At 46.6% G+C, this 10,434-nt stretch overlaps 1 protein-coding gene and 1 long non-coding RNA gene across 3 annotated transcripts in view; one reads left to right on the forward strand and one right to left on the reverse strand.

Annotated features, from left to right (window-relative positions):
• Positions 1 to 838, reverse strand: part of LOC113937049 — an 18,817-nt gene extending 17,979 nt beyond the window's left edge. Inside the window, exon 1 of the long non-coding RNA XR_003524467.1 lies at positions 727 to 838. This is a non-coding gene — a long non-coding RNA (uncharacterized LOC113937049). The remainder of the gene's footprint in view (positions 1 to 726) is intronic.
• Positions 839 to 895: 57 nt separating this feature from the next.
• On the forward strand, positions 896 to 10,414 carry RAB5IF (RAB5 interacting factor). 2 transcript variants are annotated; one of them, XM_027620704.1, is made up of 4 exons: positions 902 to 1,305; positions 2,886 to 2,989; positions 8,495 to 8,624; positions 9,873 to 10,410. In XM_027620704.1, the coding sequence occupies exons 1-4, from the start codon at positions 1,192 to 1,194 to the stop codon at positions 9,912 to 9,914; spliced, it is 390 nt and encodes a 129-aa protein (XP_027476505.1). In that variant the 5' UTR covers positions 902 to 1,191; the 3' UTR covers positions 9,915 to 10,410. The 2 variants fall into 2 exon arrangements, with proteins under 2 accessions (XP_027476506.1, XP_027476505.1); XM_027620705.1 differs by lacking the exon at positions 8,495 to 8,624 and having other exon boundaries at positions 896 to 1,305; positions 9,873 to 10,414.
• Positions 10,415 to 10,434: the final 20 nt, after the last annotated feature.

Genomic DNA, 10,434 nt, shown 5'->3' on the forward strand with positions numbered 1-10,434 from the left:
AACGACTTAAGGTTAAGAGTAAAGATTTTGGAGTCAGACAGACCCAGGTACTAGCTGAATGATTCCAGACAAGTTAGCCTCTATTAACCCACCACACAGAAGGGTCTTGGTCTCAGCTTATTTCACAGTACAATGCACAAGGCACCACCTGGAGGGCTTACTAAAATGCTGATTATGGGCCACAATCCCACAATTTCTGATTTGGCAGTTCTGGGATGGGGTCCGAGAATCTGCATCTCTAATCAAGTTCCTAGGTGATGTGGCTGCTGGTGGTCCAGACACAGACGTTGTGAACCACTGTCCTAGCACACAGTGAGGACACAGTAGATGAATACTCAGATATTCTGATAGCTAATAAAGTACTTTCTGCACTCCCCCCACCCCAACCCCTGCCTCAGGAGTTCTCAACCGGTTCCAACTTGCCATATAGGCTTAGAAAATCTTTTCCCCTCTTTGGATCTCAGGTCTCATATTTGCCAAAAGAGTATACTGGGCCAAGATGAGACACTAAATTGATACAGAAAACAGTTTACATCCTCAACAGGGTCCTACGGAACTTGCAGGGGTTAGGGGAGAAAATGAGCAAGCGCTAAATCCTGAGGGAGCCGCTGGGGACTTCCGGGGAGCCAGTTTTGGGCTTCGAAGGACGCGGAAAAACAGGGCCCCGTTCTACCCCACGGCTCTAGCGGACGAACCGTGGAGGGCTGAGCGACGCTCAAGTCTAACCTCGGCTCTCTGACGCCGTTCTCCAGTCCCCACAGCGCCTCCTCGCGCTCGCGTCACCATCCCCACCTAGATTGTCCCTTCCCACTCACCCTACCGTGCGCCTGGCGGAAACTTGCCGTCACTTCCGTCACGCGTAGAGCGCTTGCGCCGAGGGGACGACTGCGCTTTCCCTCGGATGGCTGCACGGCTGTCGATTGGCTGCGTGGGTTCGTCGGCGGGAGGACGCGCTGCGCTGCGCTGCGTTGCTCCTCCCTCCGCAGCGCCAGGTCTCGGCTGAGCTAGCGAGCGAGCCGAGCCGGCGTTTTGGCCGAGTGAAGGCAGCAGCAGCGCGCTACCGAACCTGACCACTGATTCTGTCGCTGTCGCCGCCGCCGCCCGGCGCGCCGTGACGCGCGACTCCAGAGCCCGACACCCTTTGGCCTGGCCCGCGCGCCCCAGGCCCGGCCCGGGCGGCGCGACGGGAGGATGAGCGGCGGGCGGCGAAAGGAGGAGCCGCCTCAGCCGCAGCTGGCCAACGGGGCCCTTAAAGTCTCTGTCTGGAGCAAGGTGCTGCGGAGCGACGCGGCCTGGGAGGACAAGGTGCGGTGGGACCTGGCGAGGGCGCAGGTTCGAGGAGCCGGCTGGGACCCGGGGACGAATGGACAGGCTCGAGCCTGCCCCTGCCCGGCCTGGGCGCGGCCGAGTGTTTGGATTGGGGAGGTGTGGGAGGGGTGCGGGTGGCACAAAGGTGTCGGGGCGAACTTGGCGGGCCCGGCGGGCCTGATAGCCGGGCTCGGAGCTCACCGCGGAGTGGCCTAAGCGTGAAGCCGCCTGGGTCACGCGGGAAGCAGCGAGAAGGGGGCACGGGAGTTGGCACTCGCGGGCAGGGCGTGTGCCTGAACGGCGAGAGTGAGCTGAATTCGACCTCCGCCTTTTACTGCCAGTAGGATTTTCAGTAAGTGACTTGTCTTTTCCGAATTAACTACTTAATACCGTCGTTAGCACGAACAGTAACGGTAACAGTCTTCCACTGAAGACTCTGCCGGGTGCTCTCTCCACGTATTATCTCACTGAATTCTCAGAACAGCTCTGAAGTGGGGGTACCGTGGTGCAGGAAAGCGTTGAGCACGTGATGAGGCTCACTAACGGTGAGCTGCCATTGCTTTTTTATTGAATGAGAAATACCAAATGCCTTAATAATTGCGAGAGGGGAGACTGAGACCACCTCAGAGGTGTGTGAGAGAGGGAGGGAGAGAGGGGGAAGCCACCAAATGTTTGTGAGAAACGGTTGGGGCTTCAAGATGATTTCACTGGTCACACAATTTCAGAAGATCTGGGTGTAGGCACTCCCCAACTCTGCTTCATGATCTGGAAGGGACCAACACAGACAGCTTGATTCCAGTTGGCCTGAAAAGAATGTTATTATTTGCAGTTTTTCCCTTGTTTTTCTGGACCGATTAAGTGGGTTCTCCTTCCTGGAGTTCCTTTAAGGCGAGGGGGTGGGGGGTGGGGAATGGGAGGTACTTCCTGAAGGTGCCCTTGTCCTGCCCCCAGCCCTGCCCAGTTCTTGTAAAACCTTTCTGATCTGCTGTGTCATTTCTTTCTTTCATTCTTGTACAAGGACTGGTTTCTGCAATCTGGGGCAGGTCAGAAACCTGAGTCTTTAATGTCCTTGTATGAAAATCAGATATGCTGGGACCAGCCTTCAGCACTTTTGTTTCTAATTCCTTTCTTCTTTGTGACTTAGTCCAAATTCAGTGTGCAGGAAGATGGTGCTGAATCGGTTAATAGCCCTTCTGCCTATGGATAGTCTGTCTAAATCTCTCCTCTGAGGGTCAGACAAGAGTGTTCTGTGGCCAGTAGCACAGTTACTATCACAGGCATTTCATCACAGGCCATTTCATTTTTGAAGCTTCTAAAAAAAGTAAATTTTTCTAAAATTTTTACTTAGCACACAGGCCCAGAAGTCATCACTTAAGAGAACTAAGTATATCATTTTTGTTTTTAAACCACGTTTTAGTATAAAACGTGGAGATAAGAAAACTACATACTATTGCTCTTGGAGAAATTTCTCTGGAAGATGTGTTTATGGCAGAAAGCTTTTTTATTCCTCACCTATTACAGAGGCTCGCATGTGGCACCCACCGCAGATAATGCATGCATTCTCTTTCTTTCTACAGGATGAATTTTTAGATGTGATCTACTGGTTCCGACAGATCATTGCTGTGGTCCTAGGTGTCATCTGGGGAGTCTTACCATTGCGGGGTTTCTTGGGAATAGCAGGGTAAGTCTTGGGTATGTTCCATTTTCATGATGTCATTTCAAATGGAGGTTTTGTTTCTTTTTTATGGAAAAGGCCATTGCTCAGTTGGAGGATATATATATAGAGATATAATAAGTATATATATGTATAGTATATATCTCTATTTATATATATATATAGTTTTTTGTTTTGTTTTGTTTATTTTTTAAAGATGACTGTGTGTGTTGTGTGAGAGAAATTAAAAAGGCAAAAAAGTAGCCCCATGATGGCACTCCTGGGTCTGGTGCAGCACTCCTCAGTTCAGCAGGCCTGGGAGCATCTTAGCTTAGATATGTTATGTTTCCAGATACTGGACTGGGCCAGTCTATTCATTTATGGGTCCAGAGGGATCTCATGCAAGAGGCTACTGCATTGCCTGTTGGTGGCAGGCATCTAGTTCTGGCATGACCTTTGTACCAGTGGAAATTTGGAAAGTAGAGGAACTTCTGTACTTGATGACCACTCCCTTATGACTGACACTGTGCTAGATGTCTTGAATCTTGGCTTTGACAGAAGTTATTTCAGATCCCTTTTTAAAGATTTTTTTTTTTTTAATTTGACAGAGAGAGACACAGTGAGAGAGGGAACACAAGCAGGGGGAGTGGGAGAGGGAGAAGCAGGCTTCCCGCTGAGCAGGGAGCCCGATGCGGGGCTTGATCCCAGGAGGCAGACGCTTAATGACTGAGCCACTCAGGCGCCCCCATATCCCTACTTTTTAAAAGCAGTGAGAAAGTAGAAGGTTAGGCCCTCCACTTTTTACTGTGTTTCCATGGCCAGTGGCAGCACAATTGACACCTACCCCTGGTCTTGGCTCAGCTTGTTAACAAGCAACTGAAAGTGACGAGTCCACATGCCTACCAGACTGAATTAAAAGGATGTGTAGGAGGGGCGCTTGGGTGGCTCAGTTGTTAAGCATCTGCCTTCGGCTCAGGTCATGATCCCAGGGTCCTGGGATGGAACCCAGCATCGGGCTCCCTGCTCAGCGGGAGGCCTGCTTCTCCCTCTCCCACTCTCTCTGCTTGTATTCCTGCTCGCGCTTGCTCTCTCTCTCTGTGTCAAATAAATAAATAAAATCTTAAAAAAAAAAAAGGATGTGTAGGAGTTGTCTCGATAGGAATTGTGGGTAAGCTACAGTGGGAAATGGACAGGCAAGCTTGTGCGCTTTTTTTTTCCCCCACACAGGAACTGTGATCCTTAACCATGGAACATCACATTGGTTGTTTTAGGGGTGAACACATCTCTTATTTCGTCACTCTAGGGTGAAAAGGGTGAAACAGATTTCAAATTCATTTGAGTTCCTTATTTTCTCAGAAGATAACCCAAAAGGAATATACAGTCTCCTCTTCTAACTAAAAAGGTTTTTGATTTATGATACTGAGCAAAACATTTGTCCAAGGAAAGGAGTAAGAGTTTATGTTATGCTCTGCCTAACCTTGATGGGAGTGCACATGTAATGAGTTCTGAGTGATGGTGAGGAGACACAGGACCTGGGTTCATAAGGTCTTCCCCAGTTGGAGGAAGTGTATACATACTCTTCTGGAATGTTGGTCATCCCATTTGAGCTTTCTGTGAAAGAAAAGGCAAACGAGGAAAGGTCAGAGAAAGGGGGAAGGCAGTCTAAAGACAAGAGGGAGTCTCTCATCTTCCCAAGGCCACTTTTCTAGGAGAGAAGAACACTGATTCAGACCCCTTGCCCCCATCTCATCTTGCTGATTCCTAAGAGATTTCTCTGAAATTACCCAATCTAGGAATAATATAACAAAGACCAGAGTTAGTTTAGTATCCTTCCCACTGTGGCAGATGAGTTAAGCTGCTTAGAGATTTCTTTTTTCTTTTTTTCTTTTAACTGTAAAAAGCTCTGGATTCAAGTTCCAGCTCTGCCACTTTCAAGCTACATAATTTTGGGCTCATCTCTCTAAGCTTCCATTCTCTCATCATTAAAAGGGGGCACTAAAAGTGCCCTCCTCATAAGATGGATGTGTGAACTAAATAATGCAAGTAAATTCCTAAATGTAGTGCTTAGTATGTCATATTGCACTCCATAAATGGTTCACTGCAGTCATATGATTAGCTTTACAAAGAGTGCTAAAAATCGCTATTGGAAAAACAGGAAAGGAGGTATTTGGGAGTGAATTCACCTTGGAGTGGCTCACCCATAGTGCTGCGTTCTCAGGACTGCCTGTTTCCTGGGGTTCGGTCCCCTGCTGTCCTGCCAGAGCCAGTTTCTCTCACTCCAAACAAATCTCTTCCCTCCTTTGGTTGGCACCTTTTCCCTTGCTCTTGGAAAGGGCCCAAGGACATTGATTTTTCCACACACACTCCCTCTCTTCCATCTGTCTGACCCAGTTGCCTGGGCTTAGGGCAGGACTGCTCTGGTGCTCCATTCTGGTGACCCTCTTCTCTCCACTTTCTGCCTTAACTACCCTCTGTCTGGGCTCCACCTTGGCTTCTCTTCATTTCTGGTGTGGTGACAGTGAGGGCATATTAAGATAAAACCATTTTCTCCATTCTCATTATTTATAATTTGCCTGAGAACTGAGTGGTGGTTCTGCTCTGCAGAGGTTTTGTGTCATCTATTCTTGCCTCTCTGTCTCTCATAGAGCCTGGCATAATGATTAATAGGTGTTCAGTGAATGCTTGTTAAAATTTTTTAAAACCTGAAATGAATTCCCACTGATCCTTGAAAGCAGGGTCATACCTTACTGTTGTCATGTAGCCTCCCAGCTCTGAAATCAGAGTATTTGTTAGAGGTTCGTTATTTTGTTAAAATTCTGAATTTTTAGGATAGAGTTTTAAAAGTGCATTGGAGAGTCTTTGTAAGGTTTTTCCCCCACCCCCAATCCACGTTCATTTCTTTGTCTATACATCTGTGTAATTCTCTCCCCCATTTACAATACAGGATTTATGCCCATCTTTTTTTTTTTAAGATTTTATTTATTTATTTGATAGACGGCGAGGGAGGGACAGGCTTCCTGTGGCGCACGGAGCCCTGTGCGGGGCTCGATCCCAGGACCCTGGGATCATGACCTGAGCCGAAGGCAGATGCTTAATGACTGAGCCACCCAGGCATCCCTGGATGTATGCCCTTTTTTTTTTTTTTTTTTTAACGATTTTATTCATTGGCGAGAGAGACAGAGAACAAGCAGGGGGAGGGGGAGAGGGAGAAGCAGATTCCCGGCTGAGCAAGGAGCCTGATGTGGGACTGGATCCTAGGACCCCGGGATCATGACCTGAGCCAAAGGCAGATGCTTAACCATCTGAGCCACCCAGGCGCCCATGTATGCCCATCTTTAAAGCTCAGTTTGAGCTCCTCCAGTCCTTTCCTGAGCCCTCCCCCTTGACCACCAGACGTTTGAAGGCCTTTGTTTCTGTGACTTCACTTGCTACTTAGTGTGTGACCCTTGGAAGGCAGGGGCCCAGTTAGCTCTTTTCTCTCTCTCATCCCTTATTTCCTCTTTTCCTTGTATTTCCCTATATCATATCACTAGGCAACCACTTTTATCGGCAGAGACTCAAAATGAGTCTCAGCTATTCTCCAGCCCTAGCTTATTAGGTGAGTCCCAGAGTAACATTTCTGAGTCCTGCTAGTAATCTCTGTCTGGAACCACTAACAGCCTGTCCAAAATGAAGCTCCATGGGCACCTGGGTGGCTCAGTTGGTTGAGCGCCCAGCTCTGGATTTCAGCTCAAGTCATGATATCAGGGTCCTCGGATTAAGCCCTGCATTGGCCTCTGTGCTCAGCAGGCAGTCTGCTTGAGGATTCTCTCTCCCTCTTCTGCCCTTCCCCCTACTCACGCATGCGTGCTCTCTCTAAAATACATAAATCAGGGTGCCTGGGTGGCTCAGTCGGTTAAGTGACTGCCTTCGGCTCAGGTCATGATCCTGGAGTCCCGGGATCGAGTCCCGCATCGGGCTCCCTGCTCAGCAGTGAGTCTGCTTCTCCCTTGGACCCTCCCCCATCTCATGCTCTCTCTATCTCATTCTCTCTCTCAAATAAATAAATAAATAATCTTTAAAAAAATAAAATACATAAATCAGTCTTTCAAAAACAAAACAAAAATGAAACTCTTGACAGAGAGAGGCAGCCAGATTGGCTAGGTCCCAAGATTTCTGGCAGAAGATAAGGATGTGGCCACAACATGACCAAGCCAATGACTGTATTTTGTGTGAAATCCAAGAAAAACCTGCTTTTCTGACTCCCTGCCTGTTACTGGAACCATTATACTCCCAGACCCTTAGGCTTGAAGCCTTTGAGTCTCTTACCTCCCTATTCAGCCATTTTCCCAGTCCCTGTCCTCAAGCTTTATTTCTGCTCATGTCATAAAACATGGTACAAGTCTAAACCAGTCTCCCAGCCCCTGTTCCCCCTACTCATGAGAAAGCCTATACTCTCCTCACAAACTAGACTTCTGGGATGCCTGGCTGGCTCAGCCAGTAGAGCATGCGACTCTTGGTCTCAGGGTTATGGGTTCGAGCCCCTGGTTGGGTATAGAGATTACTTAAAAATAAAATCTTTAAAACAAAAACAAAAAAACTAGACTTCTGATGTCTCATGCTCCAACAGCCCCAGGGTCTGCCCCCTACCCCTTATACTGATGAACACTCCTCAACATCATTGTACTGCCCTGCCCCACACCAGCCCACACTTCATCCATTAGGAGGAACTAGTTCTTTGCATTTTCCCCAGCCCAGCCTTCAGGAGCAGTGTGGCTTAAAACATACAGTCCCCCATTAGAGTAGATTCTGTAACTTGGAAGATAATAAAGTGTTGATCACTCTATAAAAATTCCTACATGATGACTATACCAAGAGATAAGTAGATCAGGGTGATAACATTACACCTCATTGCATTCTAAATGCTTCATTAGTTAAATACAATATGGGGGATCAAAGACCTCCCTGGAGGTGCTCACAAACCTGTGGTTTCAGTTCCATGCTCACGGCTGTTTTTGGCCTCCTAATAGATAGCTGAGGTAGAGCAGCAATTGTCAGTGTTCACCTCTGCATCAAGTGCAGTAGCTGACAGTGGATATCTGGAAATTGTCTCCCATTGGGATTGAATGCAGGAGCTGCTTTAGTATGCTTGCTTGTTCCACTAGGCCGTGAAGCAGCAGCCTGACATGTATTTGTCCCGTGGCCACCCCACCCCAACTGGAGCTACTTGGAGGCCCATGTCAGGTACTAGTCCTGGTTTGGGATGGTTTGGCTACCATTCTCTCTTATTTTGAGAGAGCTTGGAGAACTTTTATGTGCTTTTAAATTTGTTTAAAAAATTTTTGCTGGGCATCTAAATAAAAGTTGCTCTTTATGTCTCTAGCTCAACCACTGGGCAGTTCCATTGAGGGTCTAGGTCCATGTATTATTTTTCACTTGCCCCCATAATACAAATACTTAACTGTGCAACGTCCTGGTAAGGCTGGACTGTGGTAGTGGAGTTCTAAGTCTTCTGAGCTCATAGTTTGTGTTCGGTGCTTGTCCTCCCTCCAGATTCTGCCTGATCAATGCAGGAGTCCTGTATCTCTACTTCAGCAACTACCTACAGATAGATGAGGAAGAATATGGTGGCACATGGGAGCTCACAAAAGAAGGGTTTATGACATCTTTTGCCTTGTTCATGGTATGTATAGCTGTTATATAGTAAATCCTGTTGTTTCTCAAGGGGAGCACACTGATTGGGTTATGCTTTGTGATTGGGGTGTACCATTTTTCAAAAGGTTCCAGGGATTGGAGGGCATTTCCTCCATCAATCCAGTTGTCCCAAAAGATGTGGTGTGGTACACTGTCGTCTCCCTGTTGGTGTACACACCCAGGGCCTGTCATCAGCTTCTACATCTGATTCTCAAATGTGGTTGTGTAGTAGAAACTAGGAAACATTTAAAAATATGTTTATGGCATTCATAATAGCTGAAAAAGCGCAAACAACCGTCACCTTGTCAGTATATAAATAAAATGTTGTATATCCATATGGTATTCGACCATAAAAAGGAATAAAGTACTGGTACGGGCTACAACTTTGATGAATTTTGAAAATGTTATGCTGAGTGAAAGAAGCCAGACACAAAACATGTTATGTGATTCCATTTATGTAAATGTCCAGAATAGGCAAATCCACACAGATAAAAAAGTAGATTAGTGGTTGCCAGTGACTGGGGTGGGGGGGGTGGACAGGGAAATGGGAAGAAACTGAGGATGATGAAAACGTTCCAGAATCAGCGTGATTTTTGCACAACTCTGTGAATATACTAAAAACCTCTGTATTGTATATATATATATATATATATTTTCTACTATATACTTCAGAAGGTGAACTTTATGTGCAACGTCCTGGTAAGGACAGTCCATATGAACATATGAAATATGAATCATATCTTGAGATTAATTTTTAAAAAATTATAGACTCTGGCCCAAATCAGTAAAATCAAAATCTCTGGGCAGGGGTGCCTGGGCATACATATGTATTAACGGTCCCAGGAGATTGCAGTGAATAACCAGTTTTGAGAACCTCTGCTTTATTTGATAAGAAGCTGACAGGGTATGGTGGTGGTTTGTTTTTCACATTTGTTGCTAATCCTAACCCTTTACCTGTATCATTTCCACATCTATAACTCCACTCCCTGGTGCTCCAGTTGCTATTTGGTTGAGAGAGGGAAGCTTGTCCATGGTCTCTTTGGTAGCACTGGTGGGTGATCCTGTGCTCTGTCAGAGACAACTTGATTTCAGTGAAATTATTTAGGCCTCCCGGCTGATTGCATTGAATAACCCCTGGGAAGCCCACTGTGCACACATTCTTTGACATTTTTGTTTTGTGGAATAGGTGCCTGTGTTGACCCAGGTGACCTATGACCATTGCTTTTCTCCTCTCTAGGTCATTTGGATCATTTTTTACACTGCCATCCACTATGACTGATGGTGTACAGACCCCACCTACTCTCTGTCCGGTCCAGAGGACCCTCATAGTTACAGCACAGAAACATGATTGTAGGGACACCCCAGCCACGTGGAACCTGGAAGACCCATGTTTTCTGGACCAAGAATCATTGTGTTGGGCATCAGTGTTTTCTGCAAGGGTTGTGATCTGAAACTTTTTAAAGAACCATCCGCCTTTTGGGGAAGCATTTCTGAATTGTCCATCACCAACCATTTCTTCTTGGATATCATCATGAAACACCTGTTTGCTGATCGGAGCTGTCATTTAATTTGATGCACCTCTGGATCCGGATGAAACATTAAATTGTCTTCCTCACTTCTCCCTCAGGTGTACAGTTTTTAAACTATCAGTGGCATTTCAAGTCTTCTGAAAACAGAGTGGCAGTATGTGCGTGGTCCATAGCACAGTACAAGCAGCATCTAATAAGTTTTCATTGTAGAATGTTTTCAGGTACTTGAATAAATCAAATCTTTAATTGAGAACCTGTTGATGATACCTG

This window comes from Zalophus californianus, chromosome 8, assembly GCF_009762305.2.
Source record: "Zalophus californianus isolate mZalCal1 chromosome 8, mZalCal1.pri.v2, whole genome shotgun sequence".
Taxonomy (NCBI): Eukaryota; Metazoa; Chordata; class Mammalia; order Carnivora; family Otariidae; genus Zalophus; species Zalophus californianus.

Coding starts and splice junctions, on each gene's coding strand:
- RAB5IF (XM_027620705.1), top strand. CDS start 1,192: ATGAGCGGCGGGCGGCGAAAGGAGGAGCCGCCTCAGCCGCAGCTGGCC. Junction 1,306..2,885: donor ACGCGGCCTGGGAGGACAAG/GTGCGGTGGGAC, acceptor TTCTTTCTACAG/GATGAATTTTTAGATGTGAT. Junction 2,990..9,872: donor GGTTTCTTGGGAATAGCAGG/GTAAGTCTTGGG, acceptor TCTCCTCTCTAG/GTCATTTGGATCATTTTTTA.